The 22,256-nt window shown below is 42.0% G+C and overlaps 1 protein-coding gene across 1 annotated transcript in view; it reads left to right on the forward strand.

Annotated features, from left to right (window-relative positions):
• PSMC4 (proteasome 26S subunit, ATPase 4) overlaps positions 1-15,937 on the forward strand; it is a 70,315-nt gene extending 54,378 nt beyond the window's left edge. The window contains exons 6-11 of the mRNA XM_078655360.1: positions 4,521-4,614; positions 5,026-5,193; positions 8,529-8,605; positions 8,814-8,982; positions 14,508-14,563; positions 15,661-15,937. Coding sequence (XP_078511486.1) covers positions 4,521-4,614; positions 5,026-5,193; positions 8,529-8,605; positions 8,814-8,982; positions 14,508-14,563; positions 15,661-15,774 — 678 coding nt within the window. The 3' untranslated portion in view covers positions 15,775-15,937. The remainder of the gene's footprint in view (positions 1-4,520; positions 4,615-5,025; positions 5,194-8,528; positions 8,606-8,813; positions 8,983-14,507; positions 14,564-15,660) is intronic.
• The last annotated feature ends 6,319 nt before the right edge of the window (positions 15,938-22,256 follow it).

The raw sequence follows: 22,256 nt of genomic DNA on the forward strand, positions 1-22,256 counted from the left end.
TTTGAAACGACAAACGACAATGATTCACCTAGATTGAGGGGTGAACGGGTTCCGTCCCTCCTTTTTGCGGACGATACAATCCTTATTTCACAAACACCGCGGGGTCTCCAGAATTTATTAGAAAGGTTCCAGTCATATTGCAATCTTAAAGGGTTAGAAATTAACATAAAAAAAAACTAAATATATGGCACTGAGCTCGCACAAAAGTTTTAGAAAAGACCTAATGCTAAATGGTCACAAATTAGATCATGAGCAGAATTTTACATATTTAGGCGTATTAATTGATTCACTACTAGCATGGAGACCGCAGTTAGAAAAAACAAAAATAGTGTTTAAACAAAACTGCCTCCCAATTTTAAAAAGACACAATAAATGTCTGAATAAGGCAGTTACACCAGCTTTAGAGATCTTTAGGTATAAGGTCCAATCAGCAGTACTGTATGGAGCAGAATTATGGGGACCAGCATGTAGGACCACCTTTGAAACCCTTGAACAAGTTTTTTAGGGGATTATTAAAAGTGCCCATTAACACCCCGCTGACACCACTATTTATGGATCTGAATATTAAACGTACTGACCAACATGCAATGCTGAGACCGTTATTGCTGTGGGTCAGATTATGGACAACCCCCGAACTGAATGAATATAAAATTGGGTTGAAAGAAGTCATGGATCTAGACAGTGGCAGCAAAATCTACATGTTAAAGCATGTAAGATCCTGGTTAGTTAAACTAGGAGTAGCCCATTTTTGGAGCGAGCCAGAATCGAAGAAAAATTGTCAAAATGTCTTTCTGGTCCTATACAAACTATGATTCTGTATACATAAAAATCCATGGCCCCTTAACTGAAATTTTTTTAATGGTTAAAGATGTGGCACACTTTGAGACATTTTTGGATGAGGTACAGCCGCCACTAGCTAAAACCATGTATATAAAATCAGGTATGGAACATTGAGAACTAAAGCTCTTGAGAAAAGTTGGGTGAAGACAAACAGTGATCTCTGCACCCTATGCTCTAACAATGCAAGGGAAGATGTCTTACATATACTATTTTTCTGCCCCAGTTATGCGAAGTCAAGGAAAAAGTGGATAGTGCCGCTATGTCGTATTATTGGTTTGAATTCTCTTAAGGAGGCTGGTAGAATTTTAAAAACAGATACCAGTCAATTAGTTGTGTTTGGCATCAGCAGATTTCTTCTTGCTGCTAATTTTATTAGATTAAAAATGGGTCTTCATTTCTAACCATACAACTTCATGAAGCCCTCTTAAAATTAATACTACCATGATTGTTATATATGCCATAATCAAAGGATGACCGAGTACCCAACTTTATGGTTGAGTATACCAACCATGTATTATTATTTTTTATCATCTCATTGTAATTTTTTATTATTATGCCATGGTGGTTACAAATTTAATTGTCTTTTTAGCTTGTAAATATGTTGATTACTTTTAACTCATCAAATCAATGTGTGATGATTTTACTGGCCGTAATACCATGACTCAAATATGATGATGTATACCGGGATGAACTGAACTGATAATGTAATGTAATTCTGAGTAGACACCCTATATCCCACCTGTGTTTTTGATTATTATAAAATCGTATTTTAATGATTTTTTAATTGTATATCTTTTATGATGCAATTGCAACAAAAAAAGATTATTGAATTGAATTGACCACCTTAATAGTATTTCCGTAAGGTGGCAGCCCTATCAAACAATTGAACATATTGGAGCTAAGTGTGACGGAAGAGGGTAAACAACATAATAGCGCGCATCACTGTAATAACGGTTCCAGGACAATTCCTAGTACACTGCGCATGTGCAAATGCAAGTGGATTGATATGTAAACACAAACAAAAAAATAGAATCGGTAGAGTAGCCAATAGCGATCAAAGAATACCGCCTCTCTAGTATTTATATCGATTAAGAGGATCACGGTAAACTGAGCATGCGAAGACGCACTTTTCACATAACTTAAAAGCGAAGTGCAGAAACGGAACTAAAAATTCATTGTATATTCGGTATATGATTTGCCACTGGGAAAGGTGGACACAATTTGCAGGCAACTTATGAGACAAAGTCAATAGTGACAAAGTAAAGCAGGGAGAAGGTATACATATAGCAGATGGTAGTTCAACACATCAAAAGGTATTGATTACTCCCATGAATCATAATCCAGATGAACAGCAATTAATGATAGCAATCAAAGATAAACTACTGCCCATTAGTCTCTTATAGCCTGAAACAGTGTGCTATGCCAGGGTAACATCTGAATTAACAGTAACTCCTTATATTCAACAGAGTATAACATGCCAAGTATGAATGGTCAATGAGCATAAAGTTTTAGAGCAGTGTCATATGTTTAACACATTCTGCCACATTTTCAATTACACCACATCAGAATTCCCCAAGTATCGCTATTTTACATGACAGTTACCCTTTGTGTTGTAATAATAGGCTCGGCAGGGTCTCAGGTCGAGATGAGTGTAATACAAAGAAACCCATCTTACATTAAAAAGTAATGCATTTCATGATCAGTGTTAAACCCGCATGAAATGCTGCGTAGTTTGCAAATCCATCAAGTGACTAGGTGTCTTGTTTTGGGAAAGAAACACTGCTACTGGGGCCTGGTTAGCAGTCCCCCAGCGCACTTTAGTCAGAGTTGCGTCAAAGTTTCAGCGCTCTGTCCATCTCCTTGTGTTTGCTTTGTACGCCCTAAGTTGGCAGGGTACGCCCAGACGTGAGTCCCTTGCTCACTTTGCACTGGATTCAAGGTAACGTGGCTGATGAGGGGTGTTACCCAGAAACTGGTCCCAGTATGCTGGTTTCCGGTCCAGAGAAGTCCTGTCTTGGCAGTTTGGGCCGGACTGTTCCCATGAGGCACAGTGTCTAGAGTGATTTGCATAAGGCGGTGTCTGAACTGGGGAGGCTAATTGAGCTAAACAACTATGATGGATTCACCCAGATCTGTGACTTGGGATGAGCGTTTGAAAACTTTTGGCGCTCCGTTCATCATCTGCTTGTTTTTGCAGAGTTCCATCAAATACCAGGCAAAAGTGTGTGTGTGGGAGGGAGAGGGGGGGGGGGGACTACTGCTACAAAAACCCTGTTTCCTAAATGCCCGAATGTAGTACGTTTTCCCCCATAGGATAACATTACCGCTCCCTAAATTGCACTTTTTCAGCTTTTGAAAACTGTAAAAATTCATAACTTGACAAATACTTACCTGTTGCAGATGATCTGGGTATCTAAATTCACATAAAAGTATGTTAATTTTTTAGTTGGTGGATTTATTTATTGAGGTTGTATATTGTGTGTGCGCAACAAATATGTTCCTTACTGCTCTCGCACCACCACCAAGGAGAGCATTTGGGGGTGTCATTTGTGCCTCTTTAATTCCATTCGAGTTTGCCTGGACTCTTTGCACAGTCTGCTTCTATTTGGTCCACTATATAGAGATGTAAGCAAATTGCTATCTTCCTTAGAGAGAGCGGCTACTCCCCCTTTCGCCCCCCTCCCTTCCCGTAGTTAACTCACCCCTTGGGGAACTCTGTACACCCTCTTGATAACCACTATATAGAGAGCCAACTTCCTACATAGTTTGACTCTGATCAGTTGATTTTATATATTTTGTATTCTGTTTTCTCTGCATCTTTACCACCGATTCGTAAGATCGTGCTTGAAGTGCAAGGGTACAATATAGCTCCAAGTCAGTTCGCATTCAAATAGTCCAGGTAGTTGCAGACCTGAAATTGAGCAGCATTTCATTAATTCAATCCATAATTTATGTTGGCAGTTTGGGCCATCAATGCTTCGCAAAAACATTAAAATAGAACTGCAGGTAAAAAGAACTGACGTTTGTAAACTCAAATTTGAATAACATAATAAGCGTTCTTTTAGGATCAAGAGAAAAGGACATACTTCGTTCTAGTAGCCTAATTTGGTGGCAAAGCATTTGTGTTGCAAAGAAGTACACATAAAGGATCAAACTGTTAACGGTCTGCTGAATCCTTGTTATATAGAATATATTTCAGTGTAGAATCTTGGTATAAATAACTAATGCATGCTTCGCCAACGTGTAGCCTAAATTAGCAAATGTATACCAAAATTGAAAAGTGTGTATTTGAAAAGAAAATATTATGAGGACTTATAATTTCCAAAATACATCTAAAGCTCATATTTGAGCGGTAACCCATGTGGAGTTATAAAGGCTTAATAGGTGCCGGGGCATTGCAATAGTAGCTATTGTGTATTATCCCATTAGAGGCATTCCAAATTGATAAAACCAAAGCCTTTTTGCATTACTGCTAGCAACCCTGCACAGTGGTGATTGCTGCTGGTAATCTTGTAAAGGATGGCACTAATGCAATCTTGTCTTATGTGGTGTAACAGTAATAATAATTATTAGCTCGGGATGGTTTTCATTGACCATAAGTAGTTCCTGTTCTGGAAAGGTTGGAGACCCCTGAGTTACTAACGGATATCCTTTCACCACCTTCCTCTTATCTCGTGCAGATTGGCATTGATCCTCCCCGTGGGGTTCTTATGTACGGTCCTCCTGGATGTGGGAAAACTATGCTGGCCAAAGCCGTGGCTCATCATACCACAGGTGAGTACAAACTCTAGTGGTTTAGGAAGGAATACATGCAGGTGAGAGATTTGTGCCATGGCATTTACATTTTAGTATCTGCTGCAGGCAGCTACAAATTAAGGTGTGAAGGGTGGTTTGTTGGGCTCTGTAATTGCATAAGTGATTGAGGACTGAAGCAGTTCATGTTCTTAGAGTCTTAGTGAGACTCTTGCCTGGTCAGGGAGCTTCAAAATGTAAATTATGTGTATTGCAGCGAAATACCTTAAAGAATTAGGGTGAAAGAACATACTGTGACACACCGCCCATTTCCAATTCGGAGCCTGCTCTTGTTCTTCACGAAAGGTTCTAATATTTGCGAAGAATCCCTTCATTCATGTTCACACCCAGCATGCATCACAGTGCTGTCACTGTTTCTGTGCTTCCTTCTAGCTGCCTTCATTCGAGTGGTGGGCTCAGAGTTTGTACAGAAGTACCTGGGCGAAGGACCCCGCATGGTGCGAGACGTTTTCCGACTGGCTAAGGAGAATGCCCCTGCCATCATCTTCATTGATGAAATTGATGCCATTGCAACGAAACGTTTTGATGCACAGACTGGAGGTATTGTTAGAATCATTATCTACACTCAATGTGTGTTCTGAAATAGAAGTGAGTGGACATGTCCCACGTTGTACCATAGCATTAGGTCATTTGGTGTCTGACGAATTGATTCAATAAAAAAAAATCAAATTAAAAGTAGAGAGCTGATGTACGAGGTAACAAAATTGCAATTCTATGATGAAACGCAGGTGTGAGCAGTGTTCCAGGGACCTTTAGCAACGCTTGTATTCCACCAAAGAGAAGATTGTGTGCGAGTACAAAACCATTAGAAGCATCGACACACCTTATATGTGTATGTTTTGTAATTGGCATGGCTAGAGATGGCAATTAAACTCTGCCCCATAGGTGCACCCCAAACAGTTGTGAAATTGGCCTAAAACAGGATCGTGTTGCAATTGTTCTTAAAGATTGGTGTGCTTCTGGAGAAAGGCAGTTCCAATTCTCTTTGGTGACCATTACAAGAGCTTGCGTGATGGTAATTGCAAACCCTGCCACTGGTTCAAATGCCATTACTTGGTTTGTGACTTTACTAATGAAAAATAACTGGTGGTTTTCTTCCCCCTTCTCATTAATTCACCCATAGATGTTTATAAAAGAGCCTATATTCTAAGATTTGGTTACAGTAGTAAAGGGTTGCAATAAGAAACGATTTATATCACTTTTTCTGAGTCCTAATCTCTCTCCAGAACTTTCCTTCTGCATCTTCCACACCAGCTTGATAGTTCTCAAGGTTCAACTCCTTTGCGGGTCCAACCTCGTCCTCCTTCTCTTTAATGTTAATGCCCTGTATAACGTCATCAAGTTTACATTGGTCTGAGCTTAGATCTTAAAGGCTCTCGACTCCAAGGATGTCTCCTCAACATGTTCTACTTGTGTTGCTTCTCACTATCCAACCCATAGTCCTTTAAGGCTACGCAATTTTAAGGACTATGATGTGCAATTTTGTCTTCTGCGATGACCCAGAGGCAGTGTACAGCTGCTGTTTCTTGTAACACATGGTCTGTAGATGCCTCTGAAAATTACTGAAAAGTTTCTGACTAATGCATCTCCAGTCTGTCATTATTTGTCCCCCGCAAACAGCCTGCTTGAACAATTTACAGACATGAGTAGAAAATGAAATCTAGAAGGTGGGTGAAAGGCAATAAAACCCCCCCTCCATTCCTAGTTAAATTACCCTATAATTAATAATGATCCGATATAGTAGCCACGCAATATAATTTTAAACCGTTATCCAGATTTTAGTTTTACATTGGTCACCTAAATATGCTGTTGAGCACTGCACATATGCATCCATAATATCACAAATTGAGTAGAAATGCACACTGAAGATATTTCGTTCATGATTGACAGCATTATGATATGGTGTTGTGTAAAATCTACTATGTCAGTGGCATTTTTACTTTGGTAATTTATTATTTATTTAGTGGTAGTTGACACAAGTACATCTTGGTGCTATGATTCGTAGACCATATTAGCTGTAGAAAGTGAAAGGAAAGATGAGAATACTTGCCATCATGTACAAGGGCAAGCTACTACAATAATTGAAATTAGTTTTTCAAGGCTTGTGTGAAGGCCAGCTGTAGGAAGCTGGCTCTCTATATAGTGTAGTAAAACGAAGTACACTATGCAGAGAGTTCAGTGAGGTCCAGATTGGTATATAGAGGCAAAAGTAGATAAAACTAACGCTGTATTTTGTGGTAGTGTGGGCCAGCAGGTAGGCTTACCAGAGAGCAGTGCTAAGCATTTGGTGTACTCACAGAGGCAAGAAATGAGACACATACTTGAGAATAAATCCGAGACCAAATTTGCAAAAATAGCAATTGTTGTTATAAAAACTTAACAGACCAAGAACTTTGTTCACAGGCAAGTACTTTTTTCAGTTGGGGAAAATAACTCTGTTGTGCGCAATTACGCACAATAGAAGTCTATTGAGAAATCTAGAAAAAATGTATAGGAAATTGTACAGTTGGTTCTCGAAGTTCACCATCGGGTTTTAGGAGGGTAGCAAGGCCAGTTCCAATATTCCACCAGCAGAGCGTTGAGCGTCCCGGATTTGGCCGGGAGCAGGGTGCTAAGGTCGTTGGTAGCAGGCACGCAATGGAGAAGAGGGGCACCTCAAAAGAGGCTGCATAATGGGACTTACAGATAAGTCTTGGGGACCTCTAATGATTGGTTAGATCGCAATGGCCTCAGAACCATGCATGCACAGCTGGTTAGTCTGTTCCAAGACCAGGCGCGCTGGGTGCAGAGCAGGTAGTTCAGCTGGGATCTGAGCTTCAAGATGGTCTTCATGATCCGGGGCAAGCAGGTTGCAGGATTATTTCCAGACAGCTGGTCCACTCGTTAATTGGGCCTCGGGTTCCAATGTTCCTTGACGGGTGCTTGCTTCCTGGGCAGTTGGAGTCCGAATTGGACTCTTTGTTGTCGGTTGCAGGTGGATTGGTTCCGTGGGTTTTGCTCCTGCACGACTCAGTTAGCGCCTGGTGTCCTCTCACTTGGTGTGGGGGGGGGGGGGAGGGGCAGATATAACCCTCAGAAGCTGGTGTAGCGCTTCAGGTTCGGTTCCTGCATTGCCAGGGAGCAGCCGGTCGGTAAGCCGGACTCTGTGGGTTCGGTGCCAGCCTATTGCAGGGAAGTAGTCCCTCTACGCCTAGGGAGTTCTCTAGCAATTGTCATTGGTCTCGAGGTGCTTCGGGGTTCTTGGAGACCACACAGCAGCAGAACAAGACTGCACACCACAAGTGGCCAAAATCATTAGAGACCCTCTTAATTGTCTTGACTACACTTTTCGTTCGAGCTGCCAAAAGTTATCATTTGCAGAAATTGAACATTATTATGCCCGGTTGGGAGCGATAATAAAGGACAGACCAAAGTTGATTTTTGCTAATATGCGTACTATGTATTTTAGCACTCTGCTGTTAAACTTCTTTTTGCCAATTTCCTTTAACCATTGCACTGCTAAATGGCATATACCACCTATCACAAGTAGTCCTCGGGTATGTCTTTTAGTGTTCATTTTGGTTGTAAGTTTTCTGATTTCTATGAATTAGCAGCATATAAGACTAAGCTTCCCATTAGAATGTTTACAGTATTCATTGTTTGCATGTACTTTATAAACCTTAAGAAGAATGATAGATATTTTTCCTATTATAGATGCAATTTTTTTTATTTGATTTTAATATTATCATGATTCCCACCTCTTCTGCTTTGCCTGCTCATAAAACTAGTTATTTGTGCATAACCTGTATAAATAGTTGAAATAGGCAATTGTATTTTATCTTAGATTACCAGCCCAGCATACCCAAAGTAACCTTGCCTTTTTTTCTCACCTACAGCGGACCGGGAGGTTCAGCGGATCCTCCTTGAGTTGTTAAACCAGATGGATGGTTTTGATCAAAATGTTAATGTGAAGGTACGGGCTGGTCAAATTGCAAAATGTAGTTCACCCCATTTCCTGTTTTTTTTTTTTTTTTTTTATCCCACGTGAAAGTTAACATTTTAAATGGTTCTGTTTTATAATATGCTTCTTAAAAACGGTGGAATATTTAGCTTGATGCTTAAACCTTTGAGCGGTTACCATTGATTATCATTTCTTAACCATGCTTGCAAATTCCTTCAAGGTCATAATGGCCACCAATCGAGCTGACACTCTGGATCCTGCACTGCTAAGGCCAGGCCGACTTGATCGTAAGATTGAATTTCCAGTCCCAGACAGACGACAGAAGCGCCTCATCTTCTCCACCATCACAAGCAAAATGAACCTGTCCGAGGAGGTTGATCTAGAGGACTGTATCCTTTTTATACTGTAATTGTAATGAAGGGTGGAGTGTGTAGAATTCTAATCAAGTCATGATTAATTACTGTTACTGTTCGCTTTTTGAAACCCCCTGCATAAATTATCATGTTGAACATCCACAAAAGGAGTAGTGGTATTCGTGCAAGTATGGTATGTGATTTGCATTTATTGTGTGTAATGGGTTTGCGCTTTCATATTTAGGAGTAATTTTAAAAGAAAATACTAACTTATACTAAAAGATGTCAGTTAAGTCAATTGTTATTACTGCCCTAATGTCACAGCATAATCAATGGGTTCAGTTAGTCTGTGGTGGCAGGTATCTAATATCTAAAATGTATGTGTAGCTCTTGACGATTCAATTGACATATAGTAAAAAAAAAAAAAAATCTCCCTCATCCAACATAGATACCAAGTATCCTTTCACTTGGCCAAGGGTTTCCCAGTGCTTTTATATTAAGCAGCATCTAAATTAATAGTCATGAGCAGCTTGCCTATTGCATTCATACAGTTTATTTGTGGTGATTAAAATCTAGATAATGTGATGGGTGAGAGGGGAATCCTTTTATTCTGCCAATGCCTTTCTTCTGGTGTAAGATGTATACAGACTTTTTTCCATGAGTAGGGTACTTCAGGTTATCTTAAGTGGCTCATTTTCACACACGTTCTCCATCTCCAAAACCTATCTGGCATGTCTGTAAAATGAAGAATTATCTACTGGTAAGAGTTTTGCGAGCAGCACTTTAAACACTTGGGGCACTTTTCACAAAGGTAAACTTTAATGTTGTGATTTACTTGTAAGTTTACACTTGCAACTTAGTCTAATTCTATGCTTTTTTCCTACTTAACATTTCTGATTGTAAATTTGCATTCAAGTGTAGTTGGGTCTGCCCCCCTCCGTTCAGGGGCTGGAGACATCAAAGACTGAAATAACGAGTGTAAATTTACTACTAGTAACTTGACATGTAGATGTAGATCTCTGCACAGTGGCGGAGAACTACTGTTGGGAAAGTATAGTGAACATGAATAACGTTTGTTTATTTTGTACAAATATTTTAATATAAATTGAAACTAAAATTTACTTTTTTCCCTGGAACTAATAAAATGTATTAACGTATTAACCCGTCACAATAAAACTTTAAATTTCAAATTTAAATATATTAATTTATAAATAGTAAGTTTTAAATCAAATAAAACCCCCCTTACTAGCATTTAGATTTTTAGTACATTTAATTAAGTATTATTCAAGTTGCGCTAAATGTACAGTTTTAACACAAATTTAGTTTTAATGTATTAAAAAAAAAGTTTGCTCTTCATTTCTAAAATGTTAATTTTGCAAAACATTAAAATACTTTGACATTATTTCCTGATGGGTCTCATAGATATTCCCTGCCACTGATATTGTTTATTGTAGTTTTGTGACCTTTTGTGACAGCAACGGTCTTAATCGTTTGTAGGTGAGTGTTTGTATTAGCATGCCCTTTAGTAAACCTCTACTTATTCCTCCTTAAACCCCTCCCCCAGTTCAGTAATAAGTATTTCCCGTTTTCTAGCCAATCCCCTGTCTCTCCTTCATTTGCGACAAAACCATATACTTACACGTGCAGAGATCTCAGCGCACGAAAGATAGGAGAGTCGGCGGTCACATATGTTTGTGAATCACATTCTGCTGAATAAATATGCATCCGGCAGTGCAAGTGCTAATATTCAAAATATAACCAGGGCAAATTAGCAAGCACTTTTACAATTTAAGTAATACAAACTGCAGTAAGTAAATAGATCCTTAGTGACCTAGCTCTGTCATCTTAAGTGTGTAGTCTGCTAATGTCCTTGCTGAGCCTGCCCACTGACGTTGAGTGTGAGGCTCTTGATTCACTTTTGCTTTTATCTACAATTTGGCAATGGGGGATGAAAATACGAGCGTGATAAAACATGTTGAAGAAGTGAAAAGGCATGGCATGCCTTGATAATTGGGCTCTAAAGCAATGTTGACACTATCTACAGCTGTGCTCTCATCCCTGGCCACCGCGCTCCGCACTGCTTGCCACACTGTACCACACAACACAGGAGGTTCACATGCCCCTCCTGCAAGTTCTCATGCATTCGTCCACACCGTGCGTCCACTAATCCATCAGCAGCACCCAGCATCCCACTCGCTCACACCTGATCAAACAAGGTACACACACATGCTTATACAGACACCAAACACCACCCACACAGCGCACCACATTCACATGCATGCTCCTCAAGACCCCCTTGCTCACCAAAGACTCTACTGGGATATGGGACCTACTGCACATCCATTCTCTGGGCCTGCTCTTCCTCACAGAAAAATGGCAGAACTCCACATCTGCACCAGACATCGCTACAGCCATCCTCCGCCGGACCAAAAAATTCACCAGGCAAGACATCCGCACAAGCCCTTAGGGGGACTCAACATCCTATTCAAAGATACCATCAGCTGCACCACCTACACGGATACTGTTACCGGCTACGTGGAAGACTTCACGTTCAAGATATGCATCACAGCCAACTTCTCCTTGGATGGAATTCTCGTATACAGACTATCAGGTACCTGCACTAAATTTGCCAGCAACATCACTGAATTCATCACAACCCTCATCATAGCCATCGTCTTCATCTTTCTTGGAGACCTTACCGTATACCCTAAGACTACACTGACCCAGGTTCTAGGACCCTTGTAGAAATCCTCTGCCACACCAAGCACATTACCGAACCCGTCCGCCTATTGGGACCAATTTTCTCATCAATCCGAAATCTCAGTCAACTAAGCAGCTACTATGACCTGTACATGACTATGCCCTCGTCCGTTTCAACATACTCATTGTGCACCACCATGGGAACCGCCCGCTGCAGATGGAAAAGCATCTGTGCACTGGCCTGAACACACCTGCAACAAGAACCTCAGCAGCTCGGTCACCGCATGCGCCAACACCCTAGGTCCCCTCCATCATAACCCAAAGGCAAGAGCCCGACCATTGGCCAGTTGGTACACAGAGGAACTCAGGCTATCAAAATGCCACTGAAAGCAACTGGAGCGTAAATGGCAAACAAGTCAATATAAAGAAATCTTCAAATCAGTGCTAAGATGCTACCACCAGCAGATGCAGAACACCAAGGACACAGCTTTTGCACATTTCATAGATGCCGGCGCTAACTGCAGCAAGGAAATCTTTGCCATCGTTCTATTTCAACTTGCCTCCTGCAGTATCACCCTTTCACATGTCCCTTGCAACAAGCTCACTAAATTGTTCTGTAACAAAATCCTCTCCAAATAAAGCAACCTTGACCTTCAACCGGACTCTTTCACTGTCACAAATCAACATCCCATCACGACCAAAGAATGAACCCCAACCTCTTATCTCTCCTTCAGCCCTGAAAAAAATCCCTGCTATCATAAAGACCATCCACACTGCAACCCTATCTGACCTTTGCCCCACCACACCTTCACCATCAGATCCTACTGATCAGCAAAGCACTAACTTCCATCCTCAATGCCTTCATTGACTCAGCCACATTCCAGGACACCTGTTAGCATCTCACTGTCATGCCCCTGTTCACCGCCTGCATTACTGAAGTTGCTTACTGAATGAAAGCCAACAAGACAGAAGTAGTGATCTTGGGCAAACACACGTCTCCATGGGACTCCAACTGGTGGCCAGTTAAACGAACACCCACGCCCAGCACCCTTGCCAGGAGTCCCAGAATTATCATTGACCGCAAACTGGACCACACAAGTCAACACAATCACTGCATCGTTCTTCCACTCCCTTAAGATTCTGAGGAAGTTCCTGAAATGTGTCCAAAGCAACACTAGAAAAAGTGCCACTCACCCTACTCAACAGTAAGTTGGACTGTGGGAACACCCTCTATGCTAGGATGAGCATAACTCGCTAGAAGACTACAAAACATCCAGAACTTGGCAGTCAGACTCTAACATTATCTCCCACACGGAACTCCCCTCACGCCACGTCTCTGGGAGCTCCACTAACTCATTTCAAACTCCTTGCACATATTTAAGGCACTACATAACTTAGGCCCCACATACATGAACAGTCTTATCTCCTTCCACAACCACCCAGACTCCACCTCTCCGGACTCCTGCCTGCAAACATCCCACACATTCATAGACCAAGATCAGGATGAAGGGCATTCTCTTACATTTCTCCTAAAGCGTAGAACGGCCTTCCACTCCATAAGCGCTTCCTCCTCTCTTCTTGAATTCCGCAAGAAGTTTAATCCCTGGCTTTCAATTAACCAATCTGCTATAGGCAGGGCTAGGCACTCATTTGCTTAGCACCAGGATGCCTATGCGAGTGATAGTGCGCTTTACAAATTAACCTAACATATATTCAGCTAAGCTGAAGAGGAAATTATTCACTGTGTTTTATAATCCATGATTTTAACATCAGCGACACTGTAGGTAAATCCATGATGACAAGGCTTAGAAATTAACAAACAAGTTATATGGTGTTTGCCAATGCTGAATAAAACCAGGATCATATACAGTTTGATGACCCGGTCTTCTGCTTTCATGACGTGTTACTGTGGTGATTTGTGTGTACTTGTGGCTACTCTTTCTCCTTTCGTCTTCCCCTTATTTGTAACTGTTTGGCGTAAGGTGGCTCCCATTTATGTTCTAGCTATTTACTATTGATCTTTATAGTCTTGTTTGTTTAAGGTCCTTTCCAAACTGCTACACCTGTTATGTAACACTTAGAAAGTAAAAAGTGAATAATGCAGTGCTTCAGAAACCTAATGCATTAAACAAATGTTGCATTTTAGAAACTCCCAGCACAGTGCAAATTACAGCAAAGTTTACATCATCCTAACAGAATTCGATGGATTGTGGGTAAAAGAACTGTCTGTTCTGAGTCTGAAATCCTCTGGCATTTGATTCTTGTTGAATGATGGCTGAACATTAGAACACATCAAAAAACATGAGCAGTATTTGCACAGTTGGTTCACTCGCAATTAATATAAAATAAATCTGGTATGTCCTTCATTTAAAATAAACCTAGTACTCCCAGCCAAATTAAGTAGTACTGCATTAGAAATTGGATAACGTGTTAGGGCATCCCAATGGGGAAGCACAACAAAAACTCAAGTTTGTTATGCGAGTATTTGAAATGTGTGCGCTAGAAATACGATCTCTTCAAGATCTTCTCTGTCATGTGTTTCAGTATAGTATTCTTTACTTTTTGTACATTGTTAGTCTAAGATTTTTTTTGAAAAAGTATTTGCAAATTTGGTCCAGTAATATTTTGTATATATTAGAACTTGCACTGCTGGATGCACAATTATTTTCCAGAATGTGATTGATGAGTTTGTCATTTTCTGAAAATTTTCTTCATCATTAGGCTTCTTGATTGTGTCTTATACGTGTGGCATAGACCTTATGAAGGGGTTGACCTTTCACTGCCCAGCCCCTAGATATGATGTTTCTAGTATTTTCCATTCAGCATGCTGCTTTAAAATATTCCTTTACTCACTGCTGCAGATGTTGCGAGGCCTGATAAGATCTCTGGTGCAGACATCAACTCAATCTGCCAAGAGGTAAGTGCTAAATAAAGGCCACCAGTTAATAAAAGTTGACTTTGTCTTGGCTGGATTGACAAATTTTCCACTCTAATTGTTTTATTAAAGGAGTGACCAATCACCCGAATCCTGTAATGTTTTTTAAACCCTTCCCGTATTTGGAACTCAGCTCGCATAGTACACAAACAGGTGCAGGCTGACACAAGATACAGCAGTGACAGGGGTTATCTGATATACTTCGGATTCTTAGCTGGAACATTGCTGGCTCTACTAACAAACTGAGTAATGAGGCTTTCTTTGAACTAATGTTGCTATTGTGTGCCTGCAAAAAACTTGGGATGCAAGTCTAGCAAGTATGCAGAATACTTTGTCTGCCACAGTGATTGTTGCATAAACTTGCTCTAAAACTGTAGTAAATGCCAGTAAGCAGCTTTGTCAAGAAAAGTTGTGAAATTCAAGCTTTTGGTATCAAGGAACAGCTATGAAATTTTACAGGTACCCTGTTGTTCTGAAGGTGAACCCATAGTTTATCCCTAAAGTGCCCTTGGAATTCCATTTTAAACCACACATTCTGATTCTCCCACTTTTTCTCCAACCAGAAGCCTGCATGGTTGGTGTGGTCTAATTTACATGCATCCCTACCTCCTGATATTTCCACGGGGTGCTTCATTACTGTGTATTTAAGTGCTTTTAAGTTCTGAACAATAGAAGCCTTGAAGACTAAGTGGAGCGCAGAGGCCTTTCCACCTTATTTGCTCCATCCTGGGCCCTACAGTGAGATAGATTAGTTATTGAAATGTTATACGTTTTTATAGTTCTGCTTTCCCGAATGATTGTGGTGAATAATAGAAATGTGAAGTTATGAAAATTATCATTCTGCAGAACTGCATTGCATCTAGCTTTTCTTTCTCTTTGGTTCAATCACGTGTCCGTTCAGCTCATTCGTTCCTCTTACCCACTTAACATGATTGCGCGTGTATTACTCTTTGCTGCTGTGAAAGTGACACTCTTGGATTAGGGGATGTCCTTCAATTTATGTCTAGCATGATCGTCAACAAAGTGTGGCAGCAGTGTGATTGGAGCCATGAAACTGAGCTGTCGTTCTGTATCCCTAGGGTGGTATGCTGGCAGTCCGGGAGAACCGGTACATCGTCCTGTCCAAGGATTTTGAGAAGGCCTACAAAACAGTCATAAAGAAGGACGAACAGGAGCATGAGTTCTACAAATAAAGACTGCTCTGTTTCAACCCCTTTCTTTCTTTCTCTTACCAGGAACCTTGCCAAGCTGAGGCTTGTACCCTCCCACCTTAGATTGAAGTGTGAATAATGTGTCCATGTCATTTTTTTTGTTTGGAACGATAAAGAAGAGTTTAATAAAATTAAGCGGACCATTCTGGTAACTATTTTTTTAATTGGGTTGCAATCAAGGTCTGTTGTAGAGAAAGGCTTCTTAAAAAATATATTTTATTGAAGTTTGAACCCGAACCAGACTCTGAAGGTTATCATTACGCTGTACAACTGTAACTTTTCAAATCTGGTTCCGGTTTTCAAATCTGTGGTCCTACGTAAATGGGCTGACCCGTCTTCCCTGTATTGTCAACCTTAGGTGCCTATAGAAAAAGCCAAGGGGTTGTAGTGACCTATTCAGGTAGAACTGCATGGGCGGAATTGCTCTATACGGTATTTCTTATCCAGCTTGGGTTTCTAAAATTAATAATTATATAACCTCCTTTAAGAGTCTTTTGTAAGGGGCCAATCCAGCTCATTCTTCACGTTAAAAGTATCTGGTCCGCTCCTGCCACCGGGTATCCACAATTCTTATCAAGCCAGTGTACCACTCTGTTCTTTAGGGTGTCCTGGGTTTCCTTATGACCTGGCTGTAAGGGAGGGGACGTTAATGAGGACTGCCACATAGGGACAGCATTCAGGTGGTAAGTTTATAGATACATCAACTCCTCCCTCGTTTGCCACATTACCTCTCATCTGGGTATACTTTTGGGGGGTTGTTCTGGATAGGGTCAGTCCCTTTGAACTTGCTGGACTTGATTTGTCGGGCCGTTGTCTTAGGGTTATGTTATCTGCGGGCTGAGATCTCCTGTTTTTATACCCTGCATTTAGTGGATTGTTGGATTCCCACCGCTAGTTCTCTACTTGTCACCTTACTTATTACCTTATCAGTTGCACAATGCACCATCAGAACCCCCAAAAAACAGTTCCTAATAAATATTTGTTAAAAGTTTTATATAATGCGAACTAGACCTACAAAGTGGACGTGCTCCTTACAGATAGTAATTTTACAAAAAGAAGAGTGCTGCCTTAATGATATCGCTATAGCAGTGGTTCTCAAAGTATGGCCTACGGCTGCTGATGCACGGCAAACCTTCTCTTGTAGCCCACAGATTTTCATCTAAATTTCTAAAGATGTCCGATAATACAGAATGAAGAAGAGATAAGAGAACGGCTCAGCTCTGACTAGAATAAGAGGGCCACAAATAAAACGTGGAAGGGTACGACCGGCTCCAGAGTGAAATAAAGAAAAGTTCCCCGAATCAAAGTTTTGTAAATACGCTGAACTACGTACACAAAAATATGTAAGCGTGACAAGGGACAAAATCAGGAACAGGATTCGGAAAGACGTGGGAGGAAGTTATGGTGTTTGAATGTAAAGACAGGTATGGTGATGAGGCAGCCTCCAATGTACGGTTGCTGGACTTGTCAAATGTATTCTGGGATTTGTAGTCTTGGGTCAGCTTACTTGATCCAGTCAAACTAACCCCTTCGCTGCTGCCGTGGGCCGTCGCAAGCACTACCTTGGTAGTGTTGCGCACGTCCGTTGGCCGACGCGGCCCCGCCCACACAATAGAATCCCCCGCACTGCGGCAAAATTATCACCGCGGTAAAGGGGCTAACACCTCCAAGCAATGATTGGTTAAATAAAGGCCCAGCATTGCGTCGGGTCCTCTGGTGTCAGCACTTGCTCTACTGCAAAGGGAGAAGGGAGTGTGGCTGGGGCCATGTGGTCTACAAGGCAGAGCAGAGGCTTCCTAATGTTCCAGTCTATTTGTACAAATTAATCCACACTACAGCATATGGCCCAAGTGGCCCCTAATTATGCCTAAAGAAAACAAAAGTAAGTCCTCCCATCCAGGAGAAACACATACCAGAGCTGCTGTCATCAGCAATTGCCTTCACAGACCTCTGTTAATGGTGCCGTCGACCCTCCCGAGATCGCAGAATAATGAAAGGGAAGCACGCTTAACCCTTTCTGACCCAGTGACCAAGGCAAGTCCCTTGGCTTGTATGTTTACCCGCCTATTGACCTATACTACCGTCACTATTTGGGACTAGATTCCATGAACATCTTAGTGGTGTTCCGGACAATAAAATACACATTTGGTAGACGTCGTTACCCTTGGACAACGTGAGGGCAGGAGAGGGGATTTTGAAGGCATGGACAAGGGGAGGGAGGGCAGGCAGAACGAACAATGCACGGATAACAGTGGAGGGGGGGGTTAAAGAATGCACCAAAGCATGTTGTGCATGAGGAGGAGAAGCTCCTTAACCCCTTCCATGCTGCCGCGATTCTGCTCCTGTGCTGAAGATTTCAGCGCGGGTGCGGTCATGACAGCCCCCAGCCGTCATCAGCACACGAGCACTGTAGTGCATGACGCCTGGGGGCCGTCATCAGCATGCAAAGGGTTAAAGAAAATAGTGCTCAAAGTCTAAAATGTCATGTACCGTGTAACAAACGAAGTAAAGAGAACAGTTGACATGGGAGGTGACAAATGAAGAGGAGGCAGTACTAAGGAGGGACTAACAAGCGGATTGACAAATGAGAAGCCAGCATTTAGGACACACAATGGCACAAGCCAGTGGGCGGGGCTTCTAGTCGCTACTTGTTTTTTTACCACCGGGACAGCTGTTTCTGCCAGCGCATTAGAAATGACCGCCAGCATGGAGGTCATTTCTAACTTGGGCGGGTAACACCTCCATCAAGGCAACAGAGTAATTTACTCAGTCACCCCAGGTGAGAAACGAGCCAACTGCCTAAATATAAATCTGATTCAGAAAAGGGGGTGGTGATGAACGTTTGGTCTGCCCTGTTCCCATGATGCACTGGGCCAGGACAGACTAATTTGCATATAGCCAGGTTCTGAGCTGGGATGGGGCAGTGAGCTAAATAACGGTGATGGATCAAGCCCTGATCTTTGGACTGGGTAAGAGTGGTCTGCTTAATTCAGACACTCTGTTCATCACCACCCCCTTTTCTGAATCATTTTGTCCACCATAAGCGTGGAAGGGTATACTCAGACATGAGTCCCTTGCTCACTGCTCCATCAGGATTCAAGCAAGCCGGGCCGACGACGCCTGAAATGGCAGAAACCGGTCCCCGGAAGCTTGTCTCCCTTCTGGTGAAGAATTGGCTTGGTAGTTTGGTCTGCCCTGTTCCCATGATGCACTGGGCCAGGGACAGACTAATTTGCATATAGCCAGGTTCTGAGCTGGGATGGGGCAGTGAACTAAATAACGGTGATGGATCAAGCCCTGATCTTTGGACTGGGTAAGAGTGGTCTGCTTAATTCAGACACTCTGTTCATCACCACCCCCTTTTCTGAATCATTAAATATAAATCTGGCCAGTAGTCTTTAAGGAGGAATTTTCTAGTCAGTGGAGCAGGCTGCTGGCATGATCTGACACAGGGCTTGATGATGGCAGGGTGCTGCTCAGCATTGGTCCTAGTAAAATGCTCCATGTTAGGACTTAAAACCTTTAATGTAAGTAGAGCTGCTTTCAGCAGAGCAAACCAGAAAGTAGTATCTGAGCGGTAATGCGACGACAGAGGTTGTGGTTCGGCAGCGGTTCTTTGGTAGTCTCTGGTTCTTTTATGAAAACGTTCTGAATAAGTTTCAAAGTGTACACTTTTGCCATCACAAGGGGTGGGTGAGTGCACTCTATAGCTAGTCAAGGGTCAAGGACGTTTTTGGCACCACTTGGTGAGTTAGGACTCACTTATGAAGCCACCAGCAGGGTGTAGGACAGCTGGGCTCCTCTTTTTTGCAGGCTTCTTGCAGCTTGTGTTCCCGGAACTTAACAGGAGACTAGTCAATTAGCCCCTTAACTCCACTCTTCTATCCTGGGTTCAAGTGAGAGCAGATCCAGGCCTTGGGGTATCGCTCCACCGGTAAAACAGCAGGCTCGGTCCTTCTTAGTTCAAGTCTGTTAGCTCAGCAGCGGCAGTACTTCTTCTGTTTTCCACAGGTCCAGCAGTGTTGTAAAGAAGAGATTCAGAGCTGCCACTTTGATACCTACCACCAACTTGTGGGTGAGGGAGATTTTCTAATTAATAAGGAATAAGTTACCACGGGCAAGGCTACCCACTCTGACATCGCGTCCTGGGAGTTTGTCCCTAAACAATCCCACAGTGTCTTCCTCTACCAAAATCCAACATGACAGAATCTTTCTATCCTTGATCAAATCTCCGGACACAACCCCTGAGTTTGTCTAGGGAAAAGAGGAACACCCCTTGTAGAGCCATTCCTGGTACAGGTGTTCTCCCCACTGGGTCAGGTGCCACATTGGTTACTGGGACAATGGCAGGGGCAGGCCCAGGTGTGAGTTACATCCTCCTACTAAAGGGGCTGCTCTTTGAAGCTTGTACAGTTGGTGTGAAAGCAAGGCGTGCCACTGTGATTTACACTGCTAAGACATTGTAAAACCTGTACACATGCCCTACTTTTTAAATACCATGCATACTGCCCTATAGGCATTTAGAGCTTACCTTCTGGGTGTCTGACAAGTATTGAAAAGGATGGATTAGGCCTGTTAAAAGGGTTATGTGACAGGTCAAATTGGCAGTTCATTACTGCCATGCTAAGTTACAATGGCAGGCCATAGTGGTGGAAAAAAAAGTGCTGCTGTTAACTAGTGACATTTAACATACAGGACCTGGGTATCCAGAGTACAGAGTTCCATTCCTAAGGACTTACAGGTGAGTTAGTTATATCAGAAAGGTGTTAGCCAGTCCTACATGTTTTTAGAGATCAGAGCACATACCCATGATGTTGGACAGCAGAGCCCCATGTTCAGAGTTAGTAAACTATCCTTTAGTCTAGCAAAAAGTGGCTATGATCCTGCAAAAAGGGTATTTCGCCACACGCAGAAGCCATGCAACCTTCCTGTAACACTAGCTATTACAGATAGGTCCCAACGTCAATTATGTGTCCTTAGAAGCGTGGGGAAATGCTGCAGAAGGGTGTGTTATATCTGTATTCCGGAAGGGTTCCATATTATTGTTTCTCCTGCTAAGCGAGATGACTATTGAAATCAGATCTTTTGGTTGAATTTGATTTGCATCTACCCTATTTGGGATGTGGCTGCAACCCTAGATGTCACATCACAAGGAGTCTGTATCCTGGGGCTGGTTAATAATTTCACTAGCTGATGGACAACCGCTCTCTTCTCTGAGATTAGTGAAAATCCTGACCAACATGGATTTTCTCTTCCCATTGCCTGCTTGCTGGACTTGGCTATGTTACATTCTTGCCACATATGGTTCAGTAGCTCCCCTCATCAATCTCTTTACTTCCAAGCTGGGCAATCTTCTTGCAAAACTGATCCTTCAAGTGTTGCCACCACTTCTGGAAGGATGTTGTCCTTACTTGTTGGTATCCTTGGGGATTATAGTTGCTTTCCTCCTTTGTTTCTGCTCCTGTGCGGTCTCCACACTGCAAGAAGTATCAACTGGATTTCCTCGTTGCTGTTCCAAGGGTTCATGATCAGTTCCTGTATTCCCCCTGGGATGTTTGATTATTTTCTGAATGTCATCTTTGCAGGTGCTTCTTATCTTCCAGCATGGAGTCCATAGAAGGCCTTTAATGGCAGTAGCAGCGAATTTCCCCACTATATAAGTCCTGTGACCCTCAGATTATGTCCCCATCTTTGTTTTTTTCTTTTGTTTATGGTGTATATCTGGGTCCCTTGCAGTCCTATCTTATGATCTGATGAGGCTTTTGTTATTTACTCGGGGTGAATATCCACCTGATCTCTTGGAAGGGAACCCCAAGGCTGCCATAGTATTCAAACATTCTATTCCTGACATTTGCTGTTGTTGCCTTGTTCTGGTGCTTCACTGGCTGTATCAATGGCTCCTCCTTTTTGTGCCATTGAAGAGATTGCTTTCAGGTGATTTCCAGTTGTGATGTATTTCTAACTGTAACTTTTACCAGATAGGATGGTGTGTTAGGTGTTTTTGTTAACACAAGCTGTTCTTCAGTGTTTCTCCTTCATGTAGAGTCAGTTTCAATATTGTTTTCCGCCTAAGAGTGGTTTCCAATTCGTCTTTTTATTTACCTTGCTAACACTTCCTACCAGTGTTCTAGTGGCAATGTTTGTTTCTGTCTTGATATTTACTCAATTTTCAACTCTGATCGGTCAGCATTACACTGTTTCATGCTTCACTTGTTGTTTATCTTCTCTTAATGTATAACAAGGGATAATGCAGTTTTCATAACCAATTTTAATGGGTTGTTTCACACTGCTGCCTCTATGGCATGTTACCTGGCTCTTCATATATATTTATGGTGCTTTGAAGGCCCCTCTTTCTTGATGGTAAGTATCCTCATAGGTTTCTGATCAGTGGTTCATTGAGCTTCTATTTACTGTGCTGCTTCTTGGATAACTCCTGATGTTTTTGGGTCTAAATGATGTGGTTC

Source organism: Lissotriton helveticus, chromosome 7 (assembly GCF_964261635.1).
Source record: "Lissotriton helveticus chromosome 7, aLisHel1.1, whole genome shotgun sequence".
Taxonomy (NCBI): domain Eukaryota; kingdom Metazoa; phylum Chordata; class Amphibia; order Caudata; family Salamandridae; genus Lissotriton; species Lissotriton helveticus.